The following is a 16,292-nucleotide window of genomic DNA, read 5'->3' on the forward strand; positions in this document are numbered from 1 at the left end:
ACTATGTACTCCCTAATTTTCAAGCAGCCAATTGCAAAAAAAAACGGGCGCAATCAGCCAATCAGGGGAAAAAAAACTCAGTCTCTTTAAATGAAAATTCTCTAATAAGTGACAACCCATGCGACGAAGAATCAAATCGAATTTTGTGTTAGTTCTTTCCCACAGGCCAATAAAATTACTTTTTTCTTTCAATTACATCGTTCCCTTCATTCCCCTGTTACAGAAACACCAAAAAGGGAAAAAAAACATCTTTCAACAAGGGCGGCCAAAAAAATCTAAAGCTAAAACTGTACTACTGCTAATCACTAATCAGGTAAGCAACATGTGGTTTAAAAAGAGCCAAATAATGAACATCTCACAACAGACCACAATATTAACCCCAGTAAGCAGCCACCGGCTATAGCCTAACGGGCTAAGGCTCCCACTAAAAGTCCTATACAATCAGCACATAGACGACATAAGAACAAGATAGTTAGCTCCATTCACGACACTGGCCACAACTCCACAAGCCTCCAGGAAACACGTCGTCCCACGGTGAACAATGCCTGTGAATCTGTATTCCACACATGTGGCAGGCAAGATCAGGAGCTGGAGTTGCTACTTGGCACACCTCACACCGAAGCTCTGCTGAGGGCTCTATGGGTGCTTTTGCCTCGAGAAGCGAATCAAAGGAACTTACATTGCAATGCTCCATAAACCCATTTAAGGAATATTCACCAGGGATATCGTTCCAACCCCCACTTGATGCATCTACTCCTTCTACCGGATTATCACCGTCATTTTCCAACAATTCTGTAAAAGAGAAGTAGGTTTGTGGTTCATAGTCACTCTCGTAGTTGAAGCCATCACAGTTTAGTGAGGGTCCAGCTTGGACGCCTCCATTGCATATATCCCACTCAACTTTCGGGTCAGCAAAATTCTTGGTCTCATCGGATGTAGGTAATTGAACCGAAGAGAAATCAGTCCAAGTAAGCCCATCATCGTCTTTTTCACTCTGCATCTGCCTTCTGACTGGAAGCTTTTGAGGGCCTGGCACAAAACTGTTCTGGTCAAAACCCGGTTCTGAATTCGGATCGGGCATCTGATCGATTTTTGAAACAGACATAAGAAGGGGATCATCTGCCTCTGTAAACATATCATCTTCTTCTTCATCTATCTCAATCAGCGACAGTGGAGTTGAAGCCAAGGAATCAGCCTGGTCTGATGTCGCTTCAGAGAGAGAGTTCGCATCCACTGTCTCCTCCTTTGGACCCCTAATAAGTAGTTTTCTGACCTCGGTCTTCTTAGGATCCTCGTAAGGGCATGTAGGGGATTTAATTCTACGACATTTGCAACATTTAAAACCAAACAATTCAGGAAGCTTGGACTCATCTAGTTTAACAGCATCAGCATGGTACCAATCTGCACAAGTAGAAAGCATATATATGTGAACCAATTATCACATGATACCAATCGACAACCTCCATCTTAATCTTATTGACCCGATTTTCACATTGGTGGTCAACAAAGGTCAACCACGAGTCTACGACCACTAAATTCTCCAAATATATGTGGATATATAATGTAAAGTTATGGCATGTTCGTTGTATGGCTTGTATCAAAATAACAACTTTCACATTATCATTATTAAAAAGCCGAAGCTGTTGTATAATGTGAGAAAATATTGGTTAAAGTTGACAATGTTTGACCAACAAAGTTAAATGGGGACAGTATTCGAGGACACAGAAAACTCTATAAATAGAACTGAAGATTATTCATAAACTTACTTTCACATATCGCCTCACAGCGGATGTACATCAAATTAGGACTATAAGTCTTCTGGCATAAGTGACATTTTGGTTGCAACGTCAAACCTTCTGAAGAGCCCCTAAAGATGATATTTCTAAGTCGAAAATCAGATCCATCATCATTAGAAGACTTCTTCTTCCATATTAGACCGTGGCACAAGGATGCTTTTCTCTCGCTCTTACTTGTTTTGCTCTTACTTGATTTGCCCTTACTTGATTTGCTCCCAGATTTAGATCGCTTATTAGAAGTTCCGACAGATGAAAATTGTTGGGTACAGTTTTTTGACTTCAAACTTTTGACAGCTGTTGTAGAATTCTGATGTTGACCACTAGATTTTAACTTTCCACTTTTAGGAACTACGGCAGAATTCTGAAATTCTTGCCCCTGCATGGCTAATGGACTGATAGGAGATTCAACACTATTGTTGGATTGGCAGAGAAGTTTACGTTGTGAGCACTGCTTGCAAATGGCTCTAAATTCGATATCCTCGTCCATGAGTTCTGTTGAACTCAACATGCAAGTCTTGTGACAATACCCTGAACGAAAAACAGAAATAAAACAGCCGCTTAGCCGGGTCGTTGCATAAATCAGGCACAATATATGTCGTCCTTGAGAGGTCAACTAGTCACAAATACACGGTACATGTGACCCACAAAAGGTAAAAGGAAAGACGGGGTAAAAGTGTAAAACTAGGGAAAGGAAAGTAGGTTGCACAAGATAAGACAAAGTAAAATATCAACTGGAAATAATCATCTAAAGGTAGGTTGCATCAGATAAGCTTTCGTAGATATTTTATCATCAATTGCTATGTCATAAAAAGTTAAGGTTATACTCCCTTCCTCCGGGTCATTTGTTTACCTATTCCAATTTTGGTTGTCTCACTCATTTGTCTACCTTTCGAATTAAGGAATGAATTTCAGAAGTTATTTGATCATCCACCTCATCTTGATCCACTTGTCATTCAACAACTATATCTAGAAATGATCCCCTCCCTCTACATGGTCTTTGTGCCAAAACCAGAGGTACAAATTATCGGGATTCGGGATGGAGGGAGTATTTATTTAGAAATTAGAATAATAAAATTTCACCAATATTATACGATTTTTTTAGTGTTTTTCATTACAAAGTTTTCTAACTGGGTCATCTCAGGTTCTTTGTGGGCCGTATCAGACCAAGACACCAAGTTGGTCGGTACACAATATAAATCGGTCATTTCGGCCGATATTTTCTATATTTAGTTCACCCAATACATCTCGGGATATCTCATATCCACAGGCTCCTATACCGATACATCTCGGGTGATACGAGACATATAGGCCGAGATATTAAATTATGCTACCGGCTGTCAGATTGTGTCATGCTGTCAACTGGACTTCACATAAGTTGAGAAGAGTTATAAATGAGCTTACCTTCACATGTATTGCACGTAACAGCCAGTCTGAAAATCGCATCACCAAAAAGAAGAAAAGAGAAGTCAATATATAAAGTTGATACTGAAGATGGATTTACAAAATATCAATAGAGAAACATGAGATTATAGAAGAATAGGGAAGAAAATTACTCGAGTAAAGCATCCGTGTGACAAGATGCACAGGGGCACACATGCAAACCATCCCTCTTGAGTGAAAGATAGACAAATATGTCTTTACGAGAAGCTTTCAATTGCCTCCTCTGACGTTTAGTAAAGCGATCAGGTTTTACAGGAGGTGAGAGATCAGTCGTTTCTGCCTTTTCCTCATATTCTTTGACCAAATACAAGGGAACGCGTGCTTCGAGAAACCAATACTTCAAGTTTCCATCTTCACATTCTTCTTTCTCAATAATGCTCTTCATAAGACGGGAAGAGAGGTGCTTCTGACTTCCAAAAACTATTCCATATAGAATCTTGTTTTCCGTAATCCTCTTATCGCATATCCGAGCATTCCTAAAAGCAAATGCCTCTGTTTCCGGACCTTTTCCATCGACTGCATTTTGCTCGGGGCGAACAACATCGCTCCATTTTATATGCTGGTCCAGGTATCTCACCTGATGGAAAAGGTCATTCCAGTTGAGCTCATAAAGCAGCAAACAAACCCAAGTGAGCAAACAAGTGTTAAAAGCATATCAGACATATAACCTGAAGTGCTAGCTGTGAAGCATTCTTAGCCATCTCAACAGCTGCTCTCCATATGAATTGTCTGCTTCTCTTGGGTACATCTGAACCATCGGCATAATAGATGCCGAGAAGCCTCTTAGAACCACCTACAAAAACCCAGAAAAACGATTGACTATAGTGGTTCAAAAATCATCTTAATCGTGATGCTTTTACAACATAAAGTTTGTTCTTTTCCTCTTGTACGTTCCATTCTCAGGAAAAAAGAATCAGATAAAACGAGAGCAGGACGAAAAGTGAAATTAAAACAACACAAGTTCTTCAGAAATTATGTAGTTCACAAAAGAAAACTATCATTAACTACGATTAAACATAATTTTGGTTTGTACCGAACTGCTTGGTCTAAAGCAAGCACGAACAATTTACTTTCATCAGTCAGTCCTCAAACTTATGAATTTCTCTGTCGGTTAGAAAAATATGATCTTATTACCTAATCCTTTCAGATTGATGTCATTGCGAAAAAAGAATAGTCACCGATACCCTTCCCCCTCTCTGTCGGTTAGAAAAATATGATCTTATTACCTAATCCTTTCAGATTGACGTCATTGCGAAAAAAGAATAGTAACCGATACGCCCGGATGAATATTTATAAGCTTGTAGTCCAGTTCAATCATAGACTGGTACTGTCTAAATTTTCTAACTCGAGTTCAAGGCCAAATATTTACAAATCCGGCCTTCCAGTCGTTGACGTCTATGAACCTAATTATAAAAGAGAAGCTAAAAATTATTAAGCCCAAAAAAAACATCTCTGCAACACACAGAAATAATTTAGCTAGCTACTGTAAATAATTTAAAATCTAAAATTGAGTAGCCTGTTTCAGGTCTATTGATGGCCATAAGTTGCAGTATGTATAGGTTATTGAAGGGCTCCGTCCAACATCCAACCTTTGAAGAGTTGGTTACTTCCTGCAGAGTGCAGGCTCCAGAAAAGCTTAAAAGCATGGGTGGCATTAGCCGACTTCTATAAAAGCAGTTATGTCAAACATGGTCATACTCCTAAACAGATCTAGCAGACATAGGATTCTACACTTAGGCCTATCAAGAATCAAACCTCCGTAAAATCAAAGAAGTATAAAACATTGGCTGACAAATCACACAAGATCCCATTATCCAGATCAAATAAGAATGAAAGCTTCTTCAACCAGTGTTTTGACTTCTAATTTAGGGGTGCAAAGAGGGTGACAAACATTAGCCCTAATAAGGTGCTCAGAGGCACAGCGCCATTGCTGACAATTATGAAACTCCCGACCCAATAGGAAAAGACCACATTTAAACACACTAACTCCTAGAAGATCACATTTAATTATACATTGTTGACAATTATGCAAAGAGAGAGTATGACTTAGTTAAGACTGAAGCCTTCTAGAGCAGATTCTGTTAACACCAAAAAATGGATGATGGAGAGCAATTTAGAGAAGATATGGCACCTTGACGAGCTGCCTTCCTAATAACTCGACTAGGAAATATTCCTTTCTGGAATACAAACTTTGCCAACTTCCCTCCCCGCCACCAGCACAATTCTTTAGAATCATTAGGATCATCATCTGCAGCCTCAGGTATCGTATTATTTTTCTTACGTTTCCCAGGACCACGCTTCTGAACAGGCCCAGATGCAGCAGCACTCTGAGGTACTGGAGATTCATCCATCCATGTGTCTACAAGTTTAGTCCATTCTGATGAGACAGCAATTGAGCAGAGATTTCTCTCAAGCTGCGCAATTATAAACAGAAGGCAAGGTTGATGATGAATGATACATGTGCATACAACTTCAGATATCAAGCTACTCATATAGCACCCACACAGTGAAAAAGATGGTAAATAAGAACATCCTTGACGACTCCACAATCACAACTTTAAGATCTAAGAACATGACATTGGATTTTAACAGCTTCAGCAAGTTTATGAGTGTACTGTCCAGCGGTATGATTCTCGCTTCGAATGTGAGAGGTCCGGAATTCAAACATAAGCCCCCTTCATGTATTTACAAAAAAAAAGCCATTTTCTGAGGAAACAGACATAGATGCAGTATATGATAAACCAAGGATTTAAATGAATGAAAGACCAACTGCTACCTACAGTGTACATGTGTCCAAAAAGATTTAAAAGAAAAGGCAAGTCAAGAAGTAACATGAATCAGATCTGAGTTGAAGTTTAGAGCATTAGGCCTTTATATCTTTAATAGGGGAACAAAAGAAGAAATTTCTGTCAAAAAAACAGCAACTTACTTCAAGCAATAGAGACTTTATCTCACAGCAAGCAGAAGCCTGCTCTACTTTTTTACGCCACTGTTCTCGATAGCTTAAACTCCGAAATGGTCCAACTGTCAAACCACGAAAACTTTCTTCCATGAATAATGTATATGCTGCTATGCCATAAAGACCACCGTCTACTATTTTCTCCAGCCGCAAGCCAGAAATAAACTTCATTTCTGCTCTAGTAGCATTCAGTGCAGCTTGATTTAGTAAGCAAGCTTTCTTGCTGGTAACAGGGGCTTTGCAGTGAAAACACCAACTACAGCGCTCCCTCGGAATTTCAACGAGTTTCTTTACAGTACTAGGCCAAAAGAAACGGACAGCTGCAGATGAGAAAGCTTTTGCTTGTAACGAAACATTAGCAGCCATGGCCTTCCTAGGATCTGATGCATGTATCTCAGAAGCTTGATTTTCATCAGATGATAGACCAGCAAAATTTGCAACAGCAGATGCTGCAAAGGCCCCGTGAACATAATTATTGACGTAAGCAAGTGGTTTGAATATAGATCCCATGTATAAGCAAGTATCCTTTTTCTGGAATGTTTTGCCAACAGTTCTGACACTTGCTTCTCCCACTTGCAAATGGTAGCTTTCTGGAAAACATACACCATTTTTATGGCTTGTGCCGGTGGCGTACCCAGAGGTGCACACAGCAATTTCCGCAGTAGTTGATTGATCAGCCAGCCCTACTTGTGTTGATCGACAAAGCTCAGCCAGCTCGGAAAGCACGCTGGTCACATTGGTTGCATTTTGTCTCATTGAAGAAACACTAGAGTACAGCATGCTTTTGGGGTCATTTTGCAATGCTTCACCCAGCGAAATACTATCAGAACCAGATTTAAGATTCCCATTGCCTAATCCAGAGGCATCATGTATAGAGCTTTCACCAACACCAGTAGCATAATTATAGGGAGCCTCCTCATTCCTATTCTCGGCAGAAAGATGAGGTTGAAACGATAACAGCCTATAATCATCTTTATTATCCACAACCATACTTTGATTAATCATAAGAGGTGATACCACAGGCTGTGGTAGTTCAAAGTACTTCGATATAGCCTGACAGATCCCTAAGTAAGAAATTGAATGGTAAGGAGATGAGCAAAGCACTGAAAGAACTGTTGGAACATCATTACGATTGTAGTATCTCACAAAAGAAGATGCCTTGAGAGAGACCTTTAGCCTGAAATTGAAGTCATTCAAAATAAATTGGGATTCAGTTAATCCACACAGCAATACAGATCATGACAAAATATTTCGCAATTAGACAGATAGATAACATTACCCCAAGTACCTAAAAAGCTCCTACCTATGGCAAGGCAGTGTCATATGTGGAAACTTTACTCTTTAGGACTTGCTTGGATTGAGGGTAAAAGGTAGGGAATGAATATGGGAGTAATAGGTAAGGTGCATTTTCCATGTTTGGCATGTGAGTAATTATTCACCTCCCGAATCTATTACCCTCATGAAAGGGTAATACATTACCCACCCTCCCCCCAGGTAATGATTAAGGGATGTTTACTCTAATCATTATCCTTATGCCAAACCTATCATCAATGAACTCATTACCCAAGTAATTAACTTTCATCGTAATTATCACCCAATTAAAATTTACCCCCCAAATTATTCCATGGATTCCAGGCAAGCCCTTAATCTCAAACATAGAGCGGTTATTTATTAAATGACCCATAATGAAATCGTGACAAGAATTTCATCCACCACCAATGCTTCACAATACAAGCGTATGCAATTCGCCAATTACTGACGATTCGCTTGGGTTCAACATATTCCAAAGCCAAAGACTGAGTCTTTCACTCGATTAGAAACGGAAAGGTGCCATAGATATATTTCGCACCCTATAATAGTCCCTGTACTCTTGACATGCTTTAACTAGAATTCATTTCTTTCACAAGTTTCCTTCCAAAATGCAGCATAACATCAATGGCCTCTTTTATGCTATGCTTTCCATTATGCTTGTGTCCTCTCATCGTCCATCTCAGACAAGCTAGCTCCTATCAAGTGTACTTGCGTATGTTGAACCAAACTACTGAACATGATATATTCACCAACAAGCTACCTTCCGTTTTCTAATTTTTTTTGCTAAGATTATATACATATATAATTGGTCATGTTAAGAAAAATTGAAAAAATAAAGAAAAAAAACAAGCGAAGGGAAGCTTAAACTTACACCAATAAGTGGCTGCAAGTACCCAAAAACAATTGAGCATAAGAATCCACCCCAAATACTTCAGCCCCTCTCAGTGATGTTCCACTGTTAATCGGTGGACCAATTCTGCCGATTGTACATTCAGGACAAAACCATTCTCCATCGGGTATCGATAATTTGTTGACACCTATGCATCTGGAGTGATAAGCAGATGGACAACCATCACAGCAAATCAGCATTCCCTCCATTCCACAAAGCCGGCATTCATCCCTATTACCATCCTCACCAACATCATCAGTATCTAAGTTATGATCCTCACTTTTCACAGTCTTTGAACCGAAAAAGACACTGTTTTCTGTAACTGAACTTGAATTGTCTCTATCTTTCCCAACAGAAGTCTTTGAATTTCTAGGATATGCATGTCTGGTCACTTTATCAAAAGGATTTGAAAAACTCACATCAGAATCAACACCAACTTCGGACTCTTCCCGTGTGTCTATCTCTGACCTTATCTCTTCGGCATCAAGAACATCATCACACAAAATTTGCAGAACTGTCAGTTTGGTCTCAATAGATAAGGTACAGTATTCCTTCTCTAAAGCATCAATGTAAAATCCCTTCCACTCTGATCCATTTAAATGCCCCATTGCAATCAAATAATGGACCAAGTAAACTGGCCACGTCAAATTATCAAGCAAGCTCCAGTCAATGGCTCTGTAAAAGTAAATCAAAATAAACAGAAACTGGAATGAATATTAAAAAAATAGCACCCAAAATAAAGACAGGATCAAGCAAGCTCCACGATTTCTTCGAAATTCTCAAATTGAGAGCATAGAGGTAATGGTATAAATAAACACAAGGAGTCGGATTATTTTACCTCATACACTTTGATGCAAGCTGAGATCCTTCAGACACAAGACTTTCAAGATGCCGTCTCAAAACCCTCAAAAGAGCAACGTGAATAGCATCCAATAATGTGTTTGGGGTAGAACATTTGAGACAACCCACAAGATCATCTAGTGTAAAGGGACTCAAGAACAAATGAACACTGAATGTACGTAGAAAACCATGTACTGAAAAGAGATGTGAGACGTATTCCTCAGGAACACCAATGGTCCCAGAAGATGGAGGCAGTTCTGGTGGAAGTATGGCAGGGATCTCCGTATCCGCTCTCGTTTCCCAGCCCAAGCCATACTCACAAGAATCATCAGATGAATCATCATCATCATCCTCAAAACAATAATCTTCGTCTTTATCACCTTCATCATTGTCATCAATATCACTGCCACTAACATCCTCACCAGGAAACTCACTCACCTCAGTCTTCCTCGAATCATTCAGCACATTCCCAGCATTCTGTTCGTCCACCTTTTGTAATGCACAAACCACCTCTATAGAATCCAAATTCGTCGCCTCCTCTTTCAAATTCACACCCACCTCTTGTTTGCCTTTCAACCTAGCATCCTTGCCAGGCTCCTCTTTCAACTTCATGACACTTCGTTTCTCAATCGAATTATCCAATTTATTCCTCCTTTCCAACAACTCACCTACAAACCTCTGCCGTTCATCACCAATCACAAACTCACGCAACTCTCCACTATCCAAATCCTCACAATCCCCATCCTCATAATCAACCCTATACAACCCACTATCATAAGAAACAATCTTCCCAAGAAACGTACCACTCCCATCAAACTTCTTCAACACATACCTCCCAATCATCGCCTCTCCCCTCATTTCCACCGCCCTTTTCTTAGGCGGACGACCCCTTTTACGAGAATTTCCCATCTTCTCCCCATCCTCTTTACCATCCTCAATACTCCCACCAACAATACCAATCTCAACCACCTCAGTCGGAGAATCCTCCTCCCTTCTCCTCTTCCTCGGTCGACCCCTCGATTTAACCACCGGGGTCTCCATCCAATCAAAAACAAACCTAACCTCTCCCCTCCAAACCACACAAAAACTCACCCAAACTTCAACACACACAAAATCAACAAATCCACCCTAAAAATCACAACATTAGGGTTTACCACGCAAATCAATCCAATCAAAACCTCACCACTCACAGTACGGATCCAACAGATCCTGACATAAAATAATAATCACACTATATTAGAATCAATCAATTACTACAACCCTAAATAATAACAACAATATCGCGATAAATCAATATAACAACAAAATAAAATAAAAAAACATATACCTATGATTATATAACACACAATAAATTGAAAATTTTGATAATACCTTGGAAGAGTAAACCCTAGATTTGGAAAACCGCCATTAAAGGGAATCAAAGAGAGAAAAATTGGGGGGGAAAAGAGAAGAGAGAGAAAGGTGAGATGAACGAAGAGATGAGAGGAGTGAAATTCCTAGCCCTAAATTTTTCTCTTTTAAAAAAAAAAATTAATTGGTTTTTAAAAATTGGGGATATGAATATGATATGATTTATTTACACTTCTTTATTATTGTAATTAACTCAAGGAGTGGTCATTTTGTGCAGTAAATAAAGTAGCTTTTGCGTATTTTCTGGATTGACTAGGAAATGTATTCATGATTTTAGGTGATTTGGTACGATATTATTATTGATCTACTACGGAGTATTAATTTAATAATTTGTCGATTTGGATACTTTTCATTACTTTCTCTTCATTTCCTCTCTAATACACTTATATTTTAATATATTTTTTTTCCTTTTATTTATTAAAAATTTATTTTTATGAAAGGGTTACAACCATTGGATCATCATAATCTTTGATCCAGACCGTTTATAGAAATGAAGGTCGGTTTCTTTTGAGAAAATGGAGAGAATCCGGACCGGTAGTTCATATATCCCGGTTATTAGAATAGTTACTTTCTCTGTTCTAGTTATTTTTTTTTCTTTTTTTCTTTTTGAGCGTTTCAGTTAATTGTTTATTTTCTACTAGTGTAAGTTCCCGATGCACGGTTTTGTTAGATGACAATATTAGAATTTATTAAGATTAATTTACTAACTTCATTTGTAATTTAATGATAAAATCTATGATTATTAGAATCAAATTAATATTATTTAACAATTTAGTTTAGAACTTAATATACCTACTAGTGAAGATCCCGTGCTAAATAAAGCATGGTATTTTTTAGGTTATTTATTTATATAAATGTTCATCAATCAATATTTAGAGAGATAATTTTGTATAGTATATAATTGCGTAGTATATTATAGGTTATACTTGTTTTTATAGTATATATCGCAATAAAGTTATTGTTTTCTTTTTAACATATGAGTCCGTATGTTATCTTTTTTATTTTATTTAGTATGACCCACTTTGTGTAAATCAATTGTGTGTGAAAGATTTTATTCACCATTTGACGGAATTATGTGTCAATCAACTAATTGTGTGAATCAATTAAGGGGGTGTTTGGTTGGGGATGTTGGAATAGAATGGAATGGATTTGAGTGATTCTAGTGTTTGGTTGTGGCATTTTGGAATGGAGTTATAATCCATCAGGATTTTAATTTCACCCCAACCCCTTGGAATCTCATACCCACCCTCACATTTAGGCTTCTAACTCCATTCCTCTTCCATATAATTTTAGATTGAACCAAACAATAAATAATAGGTGTGGAGTTCTAAATCCATCCCCTTATGGTATCTCATTCCATTCCAATCCATTCCGACCTTTTAAACCAAACGGCCTCTAAAAGATTATTTTCAAGAAGGGCCCACTTTTGTTGTAAATCAACTTAGCGGGAAAAAGTTGAGCAATCCTTAATCTTTTAGGGGGTGTTTGGTTGGGGGAATTGGAATGGAATAAAATGGATTTGAGTGATTCTAGTGTTTGGTTGAGGCATTTTGGAATTGAGTTAGAATCCTGATAGATTCTATCCACCCCAACCCCTTGGAATCTCATACTCACCTTCCCACTCAAGTTTCTAACTCCATTCCCCCTCCATACAGTGAAACAAACAATAAATAACTAGTTTAGCTCCCGCTCAATGAATGCGCGGTATTTATAGAGTTTTTACTTTTATATTACTTAATAATGCCAGATTAATAATTCATTAATTTTTCATATTTCATGTCATTATATTTTGATATGAGAAAAAAAAATAAACTGTAAATTATTCAAAAAAACAGAGTAAAATTGAACTGCAAAATAATAGTGGTATGAGGTATCTAATTAATTGTTCATTTTCTAGTTATTGTATATTTTTTCGAGAAAAAAAAAATAAAACTGAAAATTAGTCAGAGAATTGAGTAACGTGCTGAAATGTATTTTATAAAAACTATTTTTTATACCACAAAACTAATGATTCCAATTTATTAATTCTTTCATTTGTTTTTGTCATGAAAGTAATCAAAACGATTTATAGTTTTGTTTATACATAGCATGAGTCAAGTTATTCTCAAATAATAGTATCAATAAAAGATTTAATAGTTTATAGCTTTATATTATTTATATTTTAATTAAAATACTATAGTTTAGTGTTTAGTGAAAATTATAAAATTTGATGAAAAAGTTAATATTTAATGGAAAAAAATTATATAATGAAATACATTATAATTATTAATTACCTTATTTAGTGAATACAATTAAATTATCAATAGTTTCCTTATTTATAAAGATGCTTTTTGGAGGGAAAATTTTGGAGTTCACCTATTCATTTAGTAAATAGAGGATGGGTATGGGGTTCTGAATCAATCCCCTCATGGTATCTCATTCCATTTCAATCCATTCCGATCTTTTGAAATAACATTTATTAGTAAAAATAGAACTTTAAGAAAATAATTTATTTTATTTATGGTATGTAGATAAAAAGAGGATGAGAGTGACATCAATTATTGAGAGTCGGGCCACTTATTAGAAGGTGAATACATAGGCGGGAAACTTGAGCCGAAAAGTTTAAAGTTGTGTTATTTTTTTAGTATATAGGGGATTTAAAGAATGCCTTTGATGGACAATTGATCCTGCACACTCAATTTGGTCCGCTTGTCGTCTAATAATTGATCATCTAAGTGCAGATACTAAATAACTAAAGTAAAAAATCAAACGTCATAATCCACATGTATGATTTTCCTTCATAGTGTTCTCACTGTCACCATACACCCGTTAATCCTAAGGAAGCTCATGTCATTTTCAATCACTTTTAACTGAGACTTGATCCTTCCGACTCGTGCATTACCATGTTTCCTTCTCAAATGAGCAAATCATCCTACCCGATTCACCTTCATCACATCCTTTACTGGCGCCACTCTCACCTTCTCCTTAATCACCCTTTTCATAAGTCGATCGTACCATAGACATCCACACATCCGCTTTAACATACACATCTCCTCCACAATCATCTTTTGAACGTGACAATGTTTTATGAGTTAATTCTCGAAATCGTATAATAGTGTTGCGCAATAAAAATTACCATTTAGTATACAAATATTTTCCATGGTACCTTCGAACTTTGGCAGATTACACATGGTACCCCTCATTTTAAGTTTCTACATATGGTACTCCTGTATTTACCTTTTTCTTTCCCAAAATGCCCTTGACCAAACTTCCGTCATCACTCCGTTAGTCCTCCGACTAATGACCCTTTATTTTTATTATTTAATACACCACTAATACATACTCCGTAAATCCTTATTTTACACAATAAACTAACTTTAGTATCTAAATACCTAAATCATCCATCATCACCTTATTCTTTAAAATCACCCTAAAAGACTTGTCTTTCACCCACCACCATACCAGTCACCATCAGCATCTTCTTAACTACCGCCACCTACCCCGCCCTCACCGACCACCATGACACCATCATGCCGACGCCACCACCACACCACCACCACCACCACACCACCACCACCTTGCCGACGTTGCCAAACCAGCCCACAACCCACCACAACAGCCATTCTCTTATTTCCCTCATCTCTCATTCCGCACTCCTTCCACATGACAGCACCGTGACCACCATGTTGTCACCACCAAAATCGACATCCACCGCACTACCACACAACCTCCTCCTCCTTTTCGCATTTCTTCTTCCTCTTATCTCTTCTTCTTCCACCTACCGTCGACAGGCACCCATCACCGACGACGACCGACATTCTATTATTAAAAAAATACAAATCTAACGATTATTGGTGGTTGGAAGAGTCAAGTGGTTGATGGTGAGGCTGGTGGAGAAAGAGCGGCTGGCGATGTCGTCGCCTTTTTACTTTTTTTGGGTGAAGTTTTTTTCAGATCGAATTTTTTTTTTGTGGTTGTTGTTGTTGTTGTTGTTGTTGTTGTTGTGTGAGTTGATAATGTTGTTATTGTTGGCGTTTGGTAATGGTTGTTGTTGGTGTGGGCAGTGGTGATCGAAGATGATGATGGTGGTGGGTGAAAGTGGAGGCTTTTTGGGGTGATTTTGAAGAAGATGATGATTATGGGTGATGATAACGAGGGGTTTGGGATTTAGATATTAATGTTAGTTAATTGTATAAAATAAGGATTTTATGTATTATTAGTGTATTAAATAACAAAAATAAAGGGTCATTAGTCACAAGACTAACGGAGTGATGACGGAAGTTTGGTAAATGGCATTCTGGGGAAAAAAAAAGAAGATAAACACAGGGTACCATATGTAGAACTTAAAATGAGGGGTACCATGTGTAATCTGCCAAAGTTCGAGAGACTATGGAAAATATCCATTTAGTATATGAGGCGTCGTTGGTTGACATTTTCATTTCAATCACCTCGCTTTAATTATGTGAGTCATATCTCCATTGATTTCACCGTCTGTCTGAATAATAGATTCTAAATGAAGAAATTTGAACACTGCACGACTTTTCCATAAGAAGTAACACCCCTACTTCTCTTGTTTCCACTTCACTAAACTTACATCCCAAATATCCGGATTCACTCCAACCCAACTTATACTCACAAGTCTGAAACGTATGCCTCCTGATCTAAGGAACCCGACTCGACCTGCCCGAAATCCAACCCGATAAAACCCGAAAATTGGGTGAACTAATCAAGACCCGACCCTAACCCAACCTGAACCGATAACTGATAAATGATAACCATACTCGACTTAAACCGACTCGACCGACTCGTGACCTGATACTGACTCAACTTGATGAATGACCCGATAATGAACTAGCTTAATAATTATGTAATAAGACCAATTTGACATTTATCTTAATTATTTTCACTTAAAATTACAATTAATACACCTACACATTGTTTAAATATAAAATTATCCAACAAAAAAAGTAAATATATAAGATAAAATATACTCTATGCTGATAACCTGACCCGGTACTGACCAGCTAATGATTCGGCCCGAATTGCTACCCACAGATGACCCAACCTGAAGATGACCCGATATGAACTTTAACCAACCCGAAGCCATCACTGACTCGACACATCCCGAACCCAATATAACCCGACCCGAGTGACCCGATTGCCATCACTACATGAGATTAGACTTTATGAGAGATGAGAAGATCGTTTGTGGGTGTTGTTATTGAGTGACAAGTGAGCAATGAGTTATTTGGATGATCAAATACCTATTAAAATTATTTCAAATACAGAAAGGTAAACAAATAAATGAAACACATAAGTAAAATAGGTAAATAAATGACCAAAACTTCGAGACAGATGGAGTGTCCATTAGTACTTTATATATTTCACTATATTCTTTCTATTTAACTTTTTGAGGTAAAACTTTGACCTTAAATATTAAAAAATTAATAATAAATACAACGATACTCAAAACATTTAGATCGCGAAAAATCTACTCGGTATAGTAATAGTGTAATAATACTAATAAGGTAATTAAACAGTATTTGAAAGATCGCGAAAAATCTACTCGGTACAGTAATAGTGTAATACTACTAATAAGTTTGAGTAAAATGAAAAGAGTACAGTTTATATTATCGGGTAGCGTATATGAAAGTGTCACCTTATTAAT

At 37.5% G+C, this 16,292-nt stretch overlaps 1 protein-coding gene across 1 annotated transcript; it reads right to left on the reverse strand.

Moving 5' to 3' along the window:
- Positions 1–273: 273 nt before the first annotated feature.
- LOC141610982 (DDT domain-containing protein PTM-like) lies at positions 274–10,800 on the reverse strand. The gene is made up of 10 exons (XM_074429332.1): positions 10,607–10,800; positions 9,234–10,444; positions 8,378–9,070; positions 6,166–7,372; positions 5,368–5,650; positions 3,905–4,029; positions 3,350–3,813; positions 3,198–3,226; positions 1,767–2,324; positions 274–1,401 (listed from the first exon to the last, which is right to left on the reverse strand). The coding sequence occupies exons 2-10, from the start codon at positions 10,274–10,276 to the stop codon at positions 473–475; spliced, it is 5,331 nt and encodes a 1,776-aa protein (XP_074285433.1). The 5' UTR covers positions 10,277–10,444; positions 10,607–10,800; the 3' UTR covers positions 274–472.
- Positions 10,801–16,292: the final 5,492 nt, after the last annotated feature.

Source organism: Silene latifolia, chromosome 11 (genome assembly GCF_048544455.1).
Source record: "Silene latifolia isolate original U9 population chromosome 11, ASM4854445v1, whole genome shotgun sequence".
Classification (NCBI taxonomy): domain Eukaryota; kingdom Viridiplantae; phylum Streptophyta; class Magnoliopsida; order Caryophyllales; family Caryophyllaceae; genus Silene; species Silene latifolia.

What these genes read in the sequence shown, in the direction of transcription:
- LOC141610982 (XM_074429332.1), bottom strand. Translation starts at nt 10,276, where the DNA reads ATGGAGACCCCGGTGGTTAAATCGAGGGGTCGACCGAGGAAGAGGAGA. An exon ending in TAAAGTCTCTATTGCTTGAA is followed by an intron (nt 5,651 to 6,165) that starts GTAAGTTGCTGT and finishes ATAATTGCGCAG; the next exon opens with CTTGAGAGAAATCTCTGCTC. An exon ending in TACGTGCAATACATGTGAAG is followed by an intron (nt 2,325 to 3,197) that starts GTAAGCTCATTT and finishes TTTTTCGTTCAG; the next exon opens with GGTATTGTCACAAGACTTGC.